The sequence below is a fragment of the Triplophysa dalaica genome, chromosome 7 (genome assembly GCF_015846415.1).
Source record: "Triplophysa dalaica isolate WHDGS20190420 chromosome 7, ASM1584641v1, whole genome shotgun sequence".
In the NCBI taxonomy this organism is placed as follows: Eukaryota; Metazoa; Chordata; class Actinopteri; order Cypriniformes; family Nemacheilidae; genus Triplophysa; species Triplophysa dalaica.
The window spans coordinates 13388301-13405384 of record NC_079548.1 but is presented as its reverse complement, the minus strand read 5'-3'; the positions used below and the strand labels follow the sequence as shown (position 1 = coordinate 13405384).

Genomic DNA, 17084 nt, shown 5'->3' with positions numbered 1-17084 from the left:
ATCTGCTGTGAGAGCAGCATTCAGTCTGGCACTGGAAATCTAGAGCATTGCTTTTAGTCCTTGAGATTGAGAAAGAAGAGGTGAACAGAGCACAGGAAAAACAACACGGATGAAAATACCATACAGTATACACTACCGTTCAAGGATTAGGGTCACTTCAGTGAAATGGTCAAGATCATAAAAAGTTTGATGGGGTATGCTTAAATGTTTAAAATACGTTTTGTAGGCAAAAATATTATTGTGCAACCATACTTTCATTCAATACCATTTATATAGCGCTTTCCACAATGAGGATTTTTTAGAACAACCAAGATCATTGTATTAAATAATATCTAATAAATATAGTCTCCTGGTGAGCAAGCCAGAAAACAATGCCCTGTTAAGAGAAACTCAAACTCCAATGATAAATAAAGAAAAAAAAGCTTGTGAGAATCTAGTCTCAGCTGGGAAGGCCAGATCTTCTCTGACGTGTCACAGCTTTAAAGGGGTCATATGGCGCGAACACGTGTTTTTCTGTGTCTTTGGTGTGTTATATGTTGCCCATGCATGTATTAGAAACGTAAAATTAAGTGTCAGAACAAAATATGCATTCTATCTAAAAGCGAATGCTCCCCCAGACCTGCCTGGTGTAACCACACCCCTACAAATCTACGTCGTTTCGTGGTATGAGTTGACTGAGACCGCCTAAATATATACGCAAGTAAGGTGGGCGTACCTGTACAGTACAATTGCTTTGGAACCTGATGTTCCAAACATGGTAAGAGGCGTTACATTTCCATCACACGCTTGCAGTATTCCAATCACTAAGCACTGGTTAATTGGCCAATCATAGCACACCTTGCTTTTCAGAGCAATGATCTTTGTAAAACAATTGCGTGTTTCAGAGAGGCGGGGAAAAAAGGAGATACAAACATCAACTGTATGTTAAATATACAGTATTTTTTTAACTTATTTTGTGTATACACATTGCATTACATCTAAAACAAACGTTTATATTCGTTTAAGCCGTGTCATATGACCCGTTTAATGATTTATTACATTAGAAGACAAAACGTTTTTTCAACATAATAACTTTGCATGAATAATGAGGAAGAATCAACCAATAAAAGCCCAGAATAGAACTCTTTCACTAAGGTTTAAAAATCATGCCAGGGTGAGGCTTCAAGAACTTGGTTGTTAAATGTGCCAAAGGTTGCAAATTTTTAGGCAAAGCGACTTTTGAAAATGCGAAAATGTAAAGTCAAAAGATAATCCTAATAGTTACTTATGTGACATTCCGTTGTTTTGATGACTTTGCTTATTCTTAATTAATTACAAATTCTCAATTACTTATTCTAAAATGTAGATTTTTTAAACATAAATTAGTATTTGATTCTAAACTTTTGAATGGTGGGGTATAATATCGGGTATAATTGCACTCTGAAAAGTGTGTCTCATACAAAATTGGTGGCAGAAAAGCTATTTGGCTTTATAAAGAAAAGCTTTTTCTGAGGAAAAGCTAATTAAAACATTTTGAAGATTTAAGAAAGACATACAAACATCTAGTTCTAGAAATCATGTGAAAACATCATTGCGTTGTTCAAGGTTGTGATATCAATCAATCTACAACAGTCTGTTTGCATAACTTATTCAGACAATTTAGTATGAAAGTTTTGAATTAGCTAGCTGGTCACTTGCTGCACATCTCCCATCCACAGCTGTACACACATCTGTCAAAGGGCTAGGTCGTGGTACCAAATGACCTGCAAATAGGCCAGAATGCCTTTCGTTATGATATCTTGAAGGTGACATGATTCTTCTCATGATAGAGGCAGAGCTAATATAATTTAAGCTGAGTGGATGTGTGTTTTCCGACCCTTTAAATGTTTGTTTTGTGTTTTCCAATGGACAACCCCCCAAAAAAAGAAAGAAAGAGGTTTGGCTTGGCATTTCCTAAATGGGGATGCCTGAGTCTGCTTTGTTGGTTTACGTTTCATGCTGATGTAATGGCAATGCAACGAAACCGGACGGTGTTATTTGAGAAATGAGGTACAAAGGTGGTTACAGCATGGGCAAAGACAAAACAGTGGATATTACATCCACTGAGCTAGCTTTTGAGCGTGTGTTGGGTGTGTGAGATGGGCTTGCTTGTCTGTACACAGCAGGCTCCATTCTCAATGAAAAATGTTGATGACAATCCTGAGAGTAAATGTGCAAATGTGGCCGGCATGTTTTATTGTTTTAACAGCCTGAGCTACTAACTAAATTGTGTGTTCGAGATCAGTTACCCATGTTGCCAACCACCTCCTGCCATTTCACTGTCTAACTGTGTTTATGGCTTGTGTTGGTGTTCATCTGCAGGGGAAGCAGCAAGGGAAAAGATATCAGCACCATCAAGTCTCTGCGTGTGCTCAGAGTGTTGAGGCCCCTGAAAACCATCAAGCGTCTGCCCAAGCTGAAGGTACAGTGTGTTTCTGTTTTGGCTTGCTTACGGACTGTGTTTTGTCTCGACATACACATTTTTTCCTTCAATTATTGTTTTGTCTGTTTTCAGACTGTGATTGAGGGATTTATTTGTATGTTTCAGTTGATTGAGTAAAAAAAACGCTGGTTGTTAGCTTTATTTTTGGTGTTTTTGTACCTTTTGAACCTTTTATTGAAACTATTTTTGTTTGTATTCTTGCTTATTTTGATTGTTTTGTCTGGATTCATTCATGAATTTTAGAAGTTGTTTTAGTTGACTATTGGCATAAATAAAAAATATATAGCAACGGTTTAATGACCCATTAGCTTTTTCCATTAAAACCATTACAAATTCCTTATTGTATTGTGTTTTTGGCATTATTACAATAGGATTTAATGGTGTTCTATTGGTTAACATCTGCCATCCCTGCTAAAAAAACACTAACCATGTGCAAAACACAATAGAAAATCTAATGGTTTTAATGGTCATAATGTGAATTGAATTGGTTTCAATGGAAACTATAATAATGTCTGCATGGTGATGGATTCTGTTGGTAGAATGTTATATACTACAGTTGGACTTAACATCCCACCAAAAGAATCCATCACATACAAGTAGAACCATAACAGTTTCCATTAAAACAAACACAAATCCCTTTAAAACCATTAAAACCAACTACTTCAATGGTTTTTATTGGTTTTTTTTAGCAGGGATAATGCCTTAATTTTAAAGGGATTTGAATTGCTTTAATGGAAACTGTAACAGTGTCTACTGGTGTGTGATGGATTCTATTGGTGGATTGTTAAATTCTACTTGAATAATGCCCAAAACACACTACAAAAAAGGAATGGTTTGTAATGGTTTTAATGGAAAAAGCTATTGGGTTGTAATGGTATTCTAAAAGAAATCATTAGAATTTCCGTGATGGTTTCTGTTGGGTTTCTATTGTTTTTTCAGCAGGGTTGTTTTAAATTTGTTTGGAGTTTAACTGGTCAACTCTGTGATCTGGATTGAATTAGTTCTGTCTTCTTTGTGTTTTGTCTATTTTCAGGCGGTTTTTGATTGTGTGGTGAACTCTCTAAAGAACGTGCTGAACATCCTCATTGTCTACATGCTGTTCATGTTCATCTTTGCTGTTGTGGCGGTACAACTTTTTAAAGGCCGATTCTTCTACTGTACAGATGAATCTAAAGAGTTTGAGCGAGACTGCAGGTATGAAAGCTCCTCCCAACGCACACGATGGGATGATGAACAGTCACCTTGTGTTTCTCTGAAATGATTATGGTGTCTTTAGGGGCGAGTATCTGGTCTATGAAAGAGATAATGAAGTGAGGGCGCAGAAGCGGGAATGGAAGAAATACGATTTCCACTACGACAATGTGCTTTGGGCCCTTCTTACCCTCTTCACCGTATCTACGGGAGAGGGGTGGCCGCAGTAAGTCATATCTCAATACCTTACTGAAAGCAACGCTGTTTATATGTACAATGGGCTCTAAAATGTCCAACGCTCTCTAGAGTCCTAAAACATTCAGTGGATGCGACCTACGAGAATCAGGGCCCTAGCCCAGGTTACCGGATGGAAATGTCCATCTTTTACGTGGTGTACTTCGTGGTCTTCCCCTTCTTCTTCGTCAACATCTTCGTTGCTCTCATCATCATAACATTCCAGGAGCAAGGAGACAAGATGATGGAGGACTATAGTCTGGAAAAGAATGAGGTAAGTGACGTAGAGCAGTCCTCCTCCATGTCTTGAGAACTTCTTAAAAATCTTTTGAAATGGGTTGGAACCAAACTTTTTAGATTTGATGAAGATGATCATCACTCAAAAGTTTGAGCTAAATATCAGTCCAGCTCATTTGTCATGCATGGTGCTGACGTACAGAATATGTCATTTATATGGTGCTATTCATATTGTTATTAACACATTTTATCTGTTTTGTTTACAGAGAGCCTGCATAGACTTTGCCATCAACGCCAGGCCGCTGACACGCCATATGCCACAGAACAAGCAAACCTTCCAGTATCGCATGTGGGAGTTTGTGGTGTCTCCTCCATTTGAATACACCATCATGGCCTTGATTGCCCTCAACACCATTGTCCTTATGATGAAGGTGTGACAGTTCTTTTCTTTATTACATTTCCCAATGTTAGGTACTCGTATATTTTCTTTATTATAAATCTAGATTATATTTTTGAATCTAGATTTTGTCTGGAGAATTAATAGCACTGGTAAATAACTCACCAAATATTGAACATTGGGGGACCAAACCATTTGGGTGGTTAACTGCCCTGATCAATTGCGAACTTTGAGTGATTGACATCCAAATGATTGTGGATCAGTTGATCTAAGTTTCACTTGTTCTCCCTTTAAGCTAAAATTTCATTTGTGGGAGAGCCGATGAGATATAAAAAATTAAGCTTTGTTTATTGTTTAAGATTTCTGCTATTGTAATTATGTTCCATCTGTATTTTTGTTTTTGTATATGTTTAATTAATTAAGATTATATTATGTCATATCTTATGTCTTCAGTATCATGGAGCATCAACTGCCTACGAAAGTGTGTTAGCCATACTGAACATAGTGTTCACCTCGCTGTTCTCCATGGAGTGCATATTGAAGATCATTGCCTTTGGAGTGCTGGTAAGTTACAAGTTTATTTGTCGTTAGTACAGATGTCAGTGACAATATTTACATTAAAATGCTTGTTGTGAGGGTCAGAAAAATCGACATCAATATACAATATAAGTTTACACCCTATTTTTTACAGTGCCCGTGTTAAAATAAATAAAAATTAACTATGTGTACTTACTATAGGGTTAGGGTTAGTTACATGTAATTATGCATGATTTATAGTAAATACTATAGTAAATATATGTAACATGTGTAACAAGGGCACAGTAAAATAAAGTGTAACCCAATATATAATAATAATATCATTATAGCAAGTAGCAAGTAAAACAAATTTAAGGACAATACAAAAGATATGTATCTGTTAGTGTATATACAGTGGGACCCAAATATTTCTTAGTGAAATAAGAAAATTAATAAAGTTAGTTTAATAATATTTCATAGCATACTTTTATACTTCGACGAATATCTTTGCATTACAGTATAGAGTAAGTATACCTTATCAAAATAAGCTATTGTCCAGATTGGAGACACGTTTGTAGCAACATTGGGTCTCATTCATGACACAAGAGCAGAACCAATTTTTGTGTTAATTGTGCGTATAGTCATTCTAACATAACACTTCAGATTCATGAAAATGTTTGTATTTTTAAAATGTAAGTTGGTACGAAAAAAATGTAGACTTGCTCCGTACCATGTGTAAATGATGCATAAAACCGCACGTAACGTTCTGTATTCTTTTAGACAAATGGATAATACTGCATTTTAAATTTGCATTTACATTTAGTAATTTATCAGACAAGTTTATCCAAAGCGATTAATGAAGTAGGGGAAAACAATAGAAGGAATTTGTGCCTAGCATATAGTCTATTAGTCTCTTAAGCATTTATGCAATTTAATATAGCCAAACCGGAGAATGAAGTCCGGAGTATTTTAGCATTCCAAGATATGTAATTTGTGTAGCTGTAATTCATAGGCGGCATTATGCTAATTGTCAATGAACATCCATTCACGCCCTGTTTACGAATAATTGGAATTAAATAACATACATGCATTTTACCATGAAATCTGATGTTTGTGAAGTAATTGTGAATCTGGAATAAAGTTTCGGGAAGCTCTGTTTTACGCGCAAATGACTTGGAATTTACTCATATATTTACGAATGTTTCATGAATGAGGCCCTTTGTACGTTAACAAGTTATTATATTTGTTATATTCTGTAAATAGTATTAGTAGGTATTCGTGTTAAACACATGTTAAATTTGTATATGCTATTCGAAAGGTATTTGGACACTTTGACTAACTAAATCAAACGTGAATTCACACAACACTTGGACACTTGTGAATCTACTAAAAGTCATCTAATGACCATTTGCTAGTGTGTTTAGCATTGTTTACATGTGCCAATTGTAGAGACTATAGAGAGTTAGACAGAGAGATCATAGCAGATCTGAAGTGAGAGGAACATGAAAACGCTGGGTACAAAGTAAATGACTAGTCAGCTAGAAGTCGTGAAGGCAGAAGGCAGAAAGCGCACATAAAGATGGCTGGAGGGCCTGCTGACGTGCAGTGGAAATGGAAAGAAGGACAGATTAGGAGAAAAATAAAGTGAGTGAAGGAGAATTTGTCCTGACAACACACAATAAGAAATGATAGAGAGAGAGAATGGCATGCAGCCTGTCTGAATGCTCAAGCCCTCAGCGTCAGTGCCTGTGCAGCTGGTGTTGAGAGAGACCCTAATGCACTCTTTTCCTGCAGGCACTTACATGGCAGCTTACAAAAGACCCTCATATTTACCATCTGTGCCACTGGCCATCTAAACATCTACCTTTTTCGTAGCTAAGGTTGAGAAACAGCACATCAGACGTTTAGAGGAAACAAGAGCCGTTTCTTCAGTACAAACGAGCGAAAATAAATCTGACAACGTTTTCCTAAAGCACGAATGACACACATACACATCTTTGTTTTTTACCACAGAATTACTTCAAAGACGCTTGGAACATCTTCGACTGTGTGACTGTACTTGGCAGCGTCACTGATATTTTAGTGACAGAGCTCGGGGTAAGTGTGTAGCAGACGGGCCGCCATGTGCGCGTTTGCTTGCGTATCCTGTCTATTTGCTTGTGTGTGTGTGCATGCGTGTGTGTGCGTGCGTGCGTGCGTATGTGACTGAGAGACTCAGTGGGATCTTCTCCTGCTTACTGAGGTGTAAGGAGCTCTAAAAGTCTTATGTAATCGTCCCAGTTGGTGTGTGTGGCAGATCCGTGATCAAGTGGTCTGTTACCCTTCCAGATTTATTATTTACCCCAGATCAAACACACCTGACGCAATGTTAGCATACCAGTGTAAATGTTGTATGTTCTTTGTTGTTCTCATACATTGACATGTATTCAAGATCCAGTCACAGTGAGTGAAGATAGACATTTCTGAAGATGAGCTTGTCATGTCAAATATATGTATATGAAGCCTATATGTTTATTTATATTAATGCTCATATTAATAGCATCAGCTCCTGTCTGATTTTGCACAGACATAAACATTTGAGCTTTTTTTTCAATTGATTAGGACTCAAACCCAGCATACAGGGAACATTCTAAAAACGTTGGCTACATTCTCTAAAATATTTGTGTATTAACATTAAAGGAGCATTTTATCAACACTATATGGCTTTGTTAATGTTCTACAAACGTTAGTATAATACTTTATTCTTTCCTGTAACATTTTAAAACATTCAGAAATAAAAATTTCGTAACTTGATGGGGATGATAGCAAAGGCTGTTCAACGATTAATGGTTTACAATATATATGTCTGTGTACTGTGCATATTCATTTTGTTTTTATAAACACATTCATGTATCTATTTAGGAAAAATATAAAATTGAATAAATTATATGTAAACATTTCCACATTTTTATATCTTTCCTAAATATATACATACATTAATATAAATGTATACATGCCAATACAGTATTTCCTAAATATACACATGTATGTGTACGTGTTTATTAAAACAAATTGAATGTGGACACTGCATGTTATGTAAACACAAACTTTTATTCTGATTCCGGAATTAATAGTGATTAATCGTCGAACAGCCCTTAGAACATATTTTGTTATTTTGAAGAACCCATGAAAGAGTTTGATGTGCATAAATGTTGAAACCTGGCAAGAGACATATTGCCTCAAAGATAAAAACTTCAATTTTGCTTTCATGGCATCTTCATCAATAATTCTGGTGTGAAATGCTTTACCATGTGATAATAATAATAGTGATTTCTTAGTCTGAATCCTGTTCCCGGAGATCCACCTTCCTGCAGAGTTCAGAGTAAACTCCTGGAATAACATATATGCCAGTATCATTTAAGTCTTGTGTTTATTAAAACTCTGCAGGAATGTGTTTATGACAAAGAAGGTATGTATTGATATTATCATGAGAGTAATCCATGAATGAATGTGTTTAAAATACTTAATTTGTTGTTGTTGTTGTTGTTGTTATAGTCAACCATTATTTGGATGGAAAGTTTGTTATATGCATAACGATAATTCATTTCTTGTATCTTTTTTACATGCTTTCTTTATTCTCTTCTTTATGGCGGCTTCGCCCTCTGATGACTCCATCCAATCAAAATGCACTATGAAACTCATGTGTCTGTCCATGACCTGACCTGACCAATCACAATGGTTGTTTATCAACCTCCAAAAATACCGCTATAAACCATGCTTCTGCAACATCTACATGTAGATGGTTTGTAATTTTTTTGGAGTAATGCATCTAATGCATCTGCTTACCTGTGGCTGATGGTGATGATGATGACAATGATGCATGTGCTCGAGCCATGATGACCTTTCACCCCTGCCTGTCTGATGATGTGACAGTTGCATCAAAAGCATCCCCCCTCTCAGCTGTAACTGATCTGGAACACACACAGTGTTTTCCTGCAGGGTTTTATAAATGCATGTTGCATTGGATCTTTCGTTCACTGACAGAGAACATTAGTGATTATTATTGTTTTTGTGTTGAACACTCTTCATAGAGTCATACATATAACACATTAACAGACGCAAACATACAAGCAACACCTAAACAACACCATTAGGTCAATTTTGAAGGTAAAGATGGATCCCTCCTGATTTGAATTTGTCAGATTAATTAACCCAAATTGTAGTTCTTTGTTTGTAGTTGTATCTCCGTGCTGCTTAAAGGACAGAAATTGTCACTTTGAAGACACAAATATGATATAAACATTGACATTTGGTAAAAAAGCTTAATGACAGTAAACAATAATGAAAACATGGAGCCAAAGCACTCATGTGCTTGATTTTGGCTCTTATTATTTCCAGGTAATGTTTCTAAATTATGTGAAATCTGTCCTTTAACCCATCACACATGTCTTTTTTCTTTGCTAGTGCCCTCTGTTGGTCATTGTGAGCTATTATCGTGGTTTGGCATGATTCCACTTGACCTGTGAGCCTGAAGTCTAAAGATCAGTGCATTTGGTTGACTGAAGCGAGGCGTTAGGATCTGTGCACTCCTTTCCTCAATGAGGATGTTTAAGTTTGACATTTCTTTGTCTGAGTTGCTGCCCCTTCCTCTCTTTTTTCAGTTCCCTCCCCTTTACTCACTTTCGGATATGAGCCTGTTCAGTCTTGCCTTGTTTTCTGATTTCTCGTTCGTTCATTTAGTTCCCTCTTTTGGTTTATTTTTCTGTTTATAAAACAAATGTTTCAGACTGAGTTCATTTTCTTCTTTATTTACCTCTCCTTCTATCTGCCTGTTTTCTCTCTTGTGTTTCTCTGCTTCTTCATCCTTCTCTCTCTATCTGCTTGTCTCCGGTAGAACAACTTTATAAACCTGAGTTTTCTGAGGCTCTTCAGAGCAGCTCGTCTCATCAAACTTCTCAGGCAGGGTGAGACCATACGCATCCTCCTCTGGACCTTCGTCCAGTCTTTCAAGGTAAAGTGCCGAAAAAAGCGTCAGACTCCACTAATGTCACTGATTTATGTGTTGAAGTCGGAATTTCAGGGAAAATGTCTCGACAGTAAACTTCAAACACGTTAAACATAAATTCATGTACACTTTCTGTGAGTTTAGGCTCTGCCGTATGTGTGCCTACTCATCGCCATGCTGTTCTTCATCTATGCCATCATCGGCATGCAGGTGAGTGCACGAGAGAGTGTGTGGGAGGATGCAAAGAAAACATTGAGAACAGGTATATTTTAAGATGGATTGTGGGTTTATGCTGGGGTGTTCTTTATTCTTAATAGCTGTTTGGGAACATTGCTATTGAAGAGGATGGCGAGAGTGCCATTAACCAGCACAACAACTTCAGGACGTTTTTCCAGGCGCTGATGCTGCTCTTCAGGTGTGTGCGCGTTTCATTGTTTGATGCTTTGTGGTGTTTACATACTCTCTTTCTAAGCGCAATGTGTTTGCAGGAGTGCTACGGGTGAGGCGTGGCATGACATCATGCTGTCATGTCTAGGAAAGAAAAAGTGTGATCAGCTGTCTAGTAACGATAAGCCTGAATGCGGGAGCGAGTTCGCCTACCTTTACTTCGTCTCCTTCATCTTCCTCTGTTCCTTTCTGGTGAGACTTCAGACATTTCAAATGAAACTTTTTTTATTTGTCTTTGTTAACACCATGACCTTGGTGTTGTTAGTGCAATGTGCTACCAGTTTAGCAACAGGAACTTTGGTCAAATAATTGTTACTTCTACTGCTAAAAAGTCCAGGGTATGAAGTTTAGCAGCATCTAGTGGTGAGGTTGTGAATCGCAACCAATGGCTTCCTCCACCAGTCCCCCTCCTTTTCGAAGCTCTACGATGACTGTCACAGGACTAAGACCCTCTTGTTGTTCAAAAGCATGTTTATTACTCTCTCTTTTGTGGAAAACAAACGATATTTTGAGAAATGCCTCAGAGTTTTGTCAAAGTCATTGAGGTCCAGTGTTGAATAGTTTGCAACGTATTATAAAATATCTTCAACAGAAGAAAAAAGTCACACAGTTTTGGAATGACATTCAATTTAGTCATGAGTAAACGTTGAAGGAGTTTTCATGTGTAGGTGAACTATCCCTTTTATAGCTGAGAAATAACATGACGACAGGTACTTAGAGCAGAGATCTGAGTGTAATGTTTATCCAGATTAAGTACATTTGTCGCTCTTTCATGTGATATATGTGTGTAGATGCTGAATCTGTTCGTGGCTGTAATCATGGACAATTTTGAGTATCTTACACGTGACTCCTCCATCCTGGGTCCTCATCACCTGGACGAGTATGTGAGGATATGGGCGGAGTATGATCCTGCTGCTTGGTGAGTATATCGGTGTACCAATTTAACACATAAACACCAACTATATTCATAAACAATATACTAATGAAAATCTAATATATCTAATTGTTTTAACTTTCTAACATTCATATTACTCATATTCAGGTTGAAAATTAACCGACCACATTTAATAAAATTTTCTAACTAAATTCATGAATACACCATTGATTGTATATTGCTTAGATACAATGGAGCTACACAATTACAAAATTTAGTGTCTTGAAAATGTCTTATTCATTTTAAAGTGTTTCAGTGTTTTACATTTGTGAAACCCCTAAAACTTTATATCCAGGATTATATTACATTTTAAATCCCAGATTTTCAGTGTGCTACGGAAAGCCTTTAAACCAAAGTGGTTTGTTAAGAAATTGTTTCATGGTAATGAATAAATCAGCAAAGATGCACCCCTGCAATATTTTAGTATGCAGGCTTTACTAGTTTGGATGTAACAAAACCTGATCTTATATAAGACACCAGTATTAAAACCGATGTGTCCTATATAACAAAGAACACACTGGCTCTCTCTTATGTGTTCAGCTAGACCTCTTGTTTTTAGACATCAATACAGTGCCATGACCTCTGGCACAATCCTTAAAAGTACAGAGCCTGCTTTCACTACTACCGTGGACCAGAGAGAGGGGAGAAAACCACAGTACCAGCCGAGAGCAGAAAGGGACCATGGATTTGAGCTTCTCAGCTCTGTTTAAATCCATCAATCCCCCAATCCCTCCTACATGCCCTTCTGTGACTCCCAGTCCTCCCACTCTGGAATACTGTATACTGCAAGCCAAACTTACTGTGCCAGCCCTTCTACCTCCCACTGAACACGCTAAGTTTCCTGGTATCTGCATTCCAGTGCCTGTCACCCTAATGTTGTGCATTAGACAACCACGTAGGTGGGCAAATCCGCATATTCGGAGAGAACGAAGAAGGAATGAATGTTAACAAGGAAGATTAAAGCATTTTCTCATTTAAGGGAATATGCTAAAAAGATTGAAGATAGCATGTACGGTACAGGGGACTTTTGTTTGTAAAATCGCTTGTTCTTTCCGAATCAGTCTGACAAAAGGAAGGGAGAAGTAAAGGAAAGAAGGAAAAATACAAGGAAAGTAAAAGTACAGTAAAACCGAGACTAGCAAGGAACTCTAGGTATGGGAAATGAGCAGGTGTATTCCAGAAAGATGTCGGCACAAACGGGTGACGAGCAAACAAGAAAATATCTTTGTGTGTGTTATTCTGTGGTTCACTTCCTGTTCTTGTTCTTTTCTTCCTGCCAGTGTCTCTGTTCTGAGTTGTGTTCTCTAACATCCCTGTATTCTTCTTACAGCGGGCGCATTCATTATAAGGATATGTACAGTTTATTGCGAGTTATCGACCCCCCTCTGGGCTTAGGCAAGAAATGTCCTCATAGGGTGGCCTGCAAGGTTTGACTTCCACTTAAAAACTAATGTTACCTGCTAGCATCCAGAATGCAATGAATGTCGCTTACCTTCTCTTCTTTTCTTTACAACTCTCACCATTTCTACTTGCATTCTGATATGACAATGAGAATGTGCAGGACAATGCCGACACTTACAGGAGCATGAAACGCACCAGTGTGTATGAAACAAGCAAACGACAACAAAAAAACGACAACAACTTAGATAGAAGAATAGCAAACAAAACAACCATCTTTTGATTTTTGTTTTGCTTGCTGTTAAGGCACGCCTAGGCCTAGCTGGTACGGTAGCGTGCATTGTTCTGGGTGGAGGGGGACAGAAACTGCATTGACATAAAATTCCATTCTAACGCCTTGCCAGCAGCGGGGGCTTTTTGCCTGTTACGAAGCCCCCCTGCTCTTCTATGCAACCTGCTCCCGATTGCATAGAACGCACCGGGACGTTGAGCCCCCGCCTCCCTTAAACCCACAAATAAACCAAGTAGCCTAGTTTAGCAAACCACGCCTTTTCCTCCAACCAAATAACCTTCTGTTTTGTTCTGTTCTGTTCTCCTCCAACCCCTCCCTTCCCCTGCTTTTTTGTTTTAATTTGTTCTTTTTCCTCTTCCCCTCTCTCTCTCTCCCATGCACATTTTGTTTGGATTTTTCTTTTGTTTTTCGGTTGCCCAGTGGCAGAATCAGTTACAGGGATATGTATGAGATGCTCAGGCACATGTCTCCTCCGTTAGGCCTGGGGAAGAAGTGCCCTGCACGGGTTGCCTACAAGGTAGAGGGCCTCCGAGCGGCCAGCGCTGTGTCTGTACTGTTGGTGTTTTCTCTTTCTTTATTTGATCTCCTTCTTTTTTTCCTTCGTTGTCTGATGGAGGCCGCTATTGTGATTCTGGTGGCAGGGCCGAGGGTTCGAGGTCATTAGATTTAGGCTGGCTGATCCACAGGGCAGCGGGAACGGACGAACCTTCTCAGCACTTTTGCACCGTATGAAGACACACACGCTTATAAACACATTCACATATTTTATACCCGTGTACATTAGACGACACGTGTTTTGAACTTTAAACAGTCTACATGAATAAATATACTTGTACATTAAAGCAAAATGCTTGCGTTTTAATGTACAGCAGTAGTAAATGGGTTTTATGAGATATGGTGGGGATCATTCACAAGTCATTGCAAATTTTATCGTTAGCATAACCGTTCAGTTGACCTCTATATAAGTTTTATTTGGTATATTGCCCTTTTGTTTTAAGCACATGAGTTGAAACGATCTCCACAGGTTTCTGCAAATCTAGATGATTCCAGGGTGCTTTAATGGAAGAAAATTTGGAAAACATTTCAATTTACATAACTTTTATTTGTTGTACAATTGTAAAGCTGTGGAAGGTGTGAAACCGTTATGAAACCTGGTTTTTCAAATTGGACTTTTGAATTCCACTGTATATAAGAAAGCACAAACACATTCACATGTGTTTTCAGTATATGTCACAACGCACATACACGCAAACACGTCCACATGTGCGTGTGCAGCAGTGGTTGGAAGGACTTAGGGCTTCAGCCCTCCGAGTCCCTCAGCTCTGTGGATGCCGCTCTTTTAGGGACCCCTTTCTCTTTGGACCAGCTCTCTGTCTCTCTCTTTCGTTTAGACATGCAAATGTACTCACACACACACACGCAACCACACACACGTATCTTTTGGAGACCCAATTCTCAAACAATGAATCTTCAATCTAAGAAAATTTGAATTCCTTTCTCACTTCTTTTTTCTTCTGTCAATGCAGTTCTAATCTGTTTCCAGCCCCTCCTCTTTACATTCTGCCAATCATCTGCATGCCCCGCCTTCCAGGCCACTGGCCCCTCCCACAAGATATTCCATCCCTTTTGTGATTAGCCTGTATAGGATTATTCTCTCTCTCCTTATCTCACTGTCTGTCTGCAGCTGTACACCAACATTTCACCCTTCAGTCAGCTTCTATGGCAGACTGATTCAACAACATCTGAAATGTGCTGTAAAGTAGATCTGTTAGTGAGCCCATCCCAAACATCCCTCAACAACGCTGGGAACTGATCTCCTTTCACCTCGCCCCCCTTTCCTTTAGTATTGGTATAGTCCGACCAGATAGACCCCCGTCTACCCACACCCTCTGTCCCTTCCGGTCTGATGGGGTCACTTGTGCCCCATAACCTCAGTAGAATGAAGCACAAGGACCACCATTGCATTCATCCTCTCTCTCCCTGTCAAACATTAGGGCCAAAAACACAGGATCGCCCCTTAAAGAATTTGACCAGCCTGTCTGGTGGTACATCTTTCTTTCCTCCCGTTTTCTAAGAAATGGGATCCTCTCCGTCTCTATTTCTGTCCCGTCATCTCCTACCACCGCCATCTCCACTATCACTCCCTGTAAACACTTTCAGTCCCAAATGAAACTCGGGTGCTCCTCTCTGACAGCCCACTGCTTTTCTCCTCATCATCTGAAACATTAAAATTGCACTGTAGGTAGCCGAAACCTCACTATTGGCTCATCTTCTTCACAAAATCTCACAAAACCATTTCCTTTTTTGTTCTTTTCTTCTGGAGAATGCTGCTCTAACCTGATCCGATAGCCTGCACTCATCTTTTTGCATTGAGAGACTAGAGAATCTGGAACGCGCTCTTGTTTTATCCAGTAGCCCATGATTCAGTTTCATTGACAATACTAAACCTAAATGAATGAGCTGAAATGAACCAACTAGATGATGCTTTCAGTGTTGGCTGCTCTGTTGCTTGTTTTGTGACGCATGGGACTGCATGATGCATGCTGGGAAATGTAGTATTGGTGGGGGGAGGGGGAGTGTTCTTCTTTGACTGATTTGGAGTGGACTGGGAAGGGGTAACGTGAGGTAATGTGATCGATTGATTGCATGGCAAAGGGTGTCATGGTAATGAGAGGTCAACGCCGTATGAGGTAAATACAACCCTGCGCGATGCAATTAAGACTTTTGGTCTCTCTGAATATTATTTTTTCCCAGATCAGTGGAGGATGAATTATACTATAAAACACATTAAATAAATGTGTACTTCATCCACTGGTCTGTATTTGATTTGTGAATCTCCTCCTGGAAAAGCTCTTTGACTGACCGCTCAGATGCTGATTTGATAGCTTTTACCAAAACACAGATACACGTTTGATCTGTTTCATATTGATATCAGTAATTATTAAGTGGTCTTGCTTCAGGATCCAGATTTTACATCACATGCCGATTTATATCTTAACTTCCACAAAAACACACAAATCCCATAAACTACTAACCAGCAGTTTGATTCTTCCCGTCTTCTAAAGATTACCAAACGTACAGCTAAATGAATTCTTGCACTGAGTACTAAACGTTACAGAGCTCACCCTGAAAATCCCTCCTTACTTTCCCTTCCCATTCCCTCTCACACACCGAAAGCACACCCTACCCAGAGGTTCAAAGCACACCCACATTTCAGCATCCTTCTTTTCTAACTGACCGTGATTGGCTCTCCACAGAGACTGTTGCGGATGGATCTGCCGGTTGCCGATGACAACTCAGTGCACTTTAATTCCACCCTTATGGCCTTAATCCGAACCGCTCTGGACATCAAGATCGCCAAGGGTGGGGAAATTTCGACACCTCTGTCTTTTTTTGTTTTCTCATACCTTCTGTTTGCATAACTTATTATACACCATCATTAGACTATGTGGACATTTTTACATCAGGTTACATTCAATATTATTCAAACATTGATGACAATTGTATGTTTTTTGTGGAAATATGTTTGTATATATGTTTGTACGTGCACGTGTTGGTGCGTAAATAGGAGGTATAGATAAACACCAGATGGATGCTGAACTTAGGAAGGAGATGATGGCGATATGGCCCAATCTTTCCCAGAAGACGTTGGACTTACTGGTGACGCCCCACAAGTGTAAGTTACCCCTGAGGTTGGTGTGTCTGGAACGTTTCTTATTTACCACCCAAGGACAGCTTCTCTCAGCCAGCCCACTCACTGCTCCGCACCCCCTGATGATCCAGGCCTAAACTCAGTCGACTGTTAATATAGAGTTGTAAAGAATACGTATTAATATACTTAGGAAGAAAGTGAAGAAATCTTAAAGATCTAAAAAATAAATACGAATAAATTATTGGCTTAATATACTGTAAGATGAAATTGAATTGATCGCATATTCCTGCCCAAAAACATCAGTTGGACACTGATACCACCTTTAATGTGGGAGTTAAAAC

At 38.8% G+C, this 17084-nt stretch overlaps 1 protein-coding gene across 19 annotated transcripts in view; it reads left to right on the top strand.

Annotated features, from left to right (window-relative positions):
• Positions 1-17084, top strand: part of cacna1aa (calcium channel, voltage-dependent, P/Q type, alpha 1A subunit, a) — a 75006-nt gene that overhangs the window by 38453 nt on the left and 19469 nt on the right. For all 19 annotated transcript variants that reach the window (XM_056752775.1, XM_056752792.1, XM_056752789.1 and 16 more), the window contains 15 exons: positions 2341-2440; positions 3495-3655; positions 3738-3878; positions 3959-4160; positions 4390-4554; positions 4974-5084; positions 7050-7133; positions 9910-10026; positions 10165-10230; positions 10338-10435; positions 10509-10659; positions 11259-11386; positions 12732-12828; positions 16349-16454; positions 16660-16767. In XM_056752775.1, the coding sequence (XP_056608753.1) occupies positions 2341-2440; positions 3495-3655; positions 3738-3878; positions 3959-4160; positions 4390-4554; positions 4974-5084; positions 7050-7133; positions 9910-10026; positions 10165-10230; positions 10338-10435; positions 10509-10659; positions 11259-11386; positions 12732-12828; positions 16349-16454; positions 16660-16767 (1835 nt within the window). The remainder of the gene's footprint in view (positions 1-2340; positions 2441-3494; positions 3656-3737; positions 3879-3958; positions 4161-4389; positions 4555-4973; positions 5085-7049; positions 7134-9909; positions 10027-10164; positions 10231-10337; positions 10436-10508; positions 10660-11258; positions 11387-12731; positions 12829-16348; positions 16455-16659; positions 16768-17084) is intronic.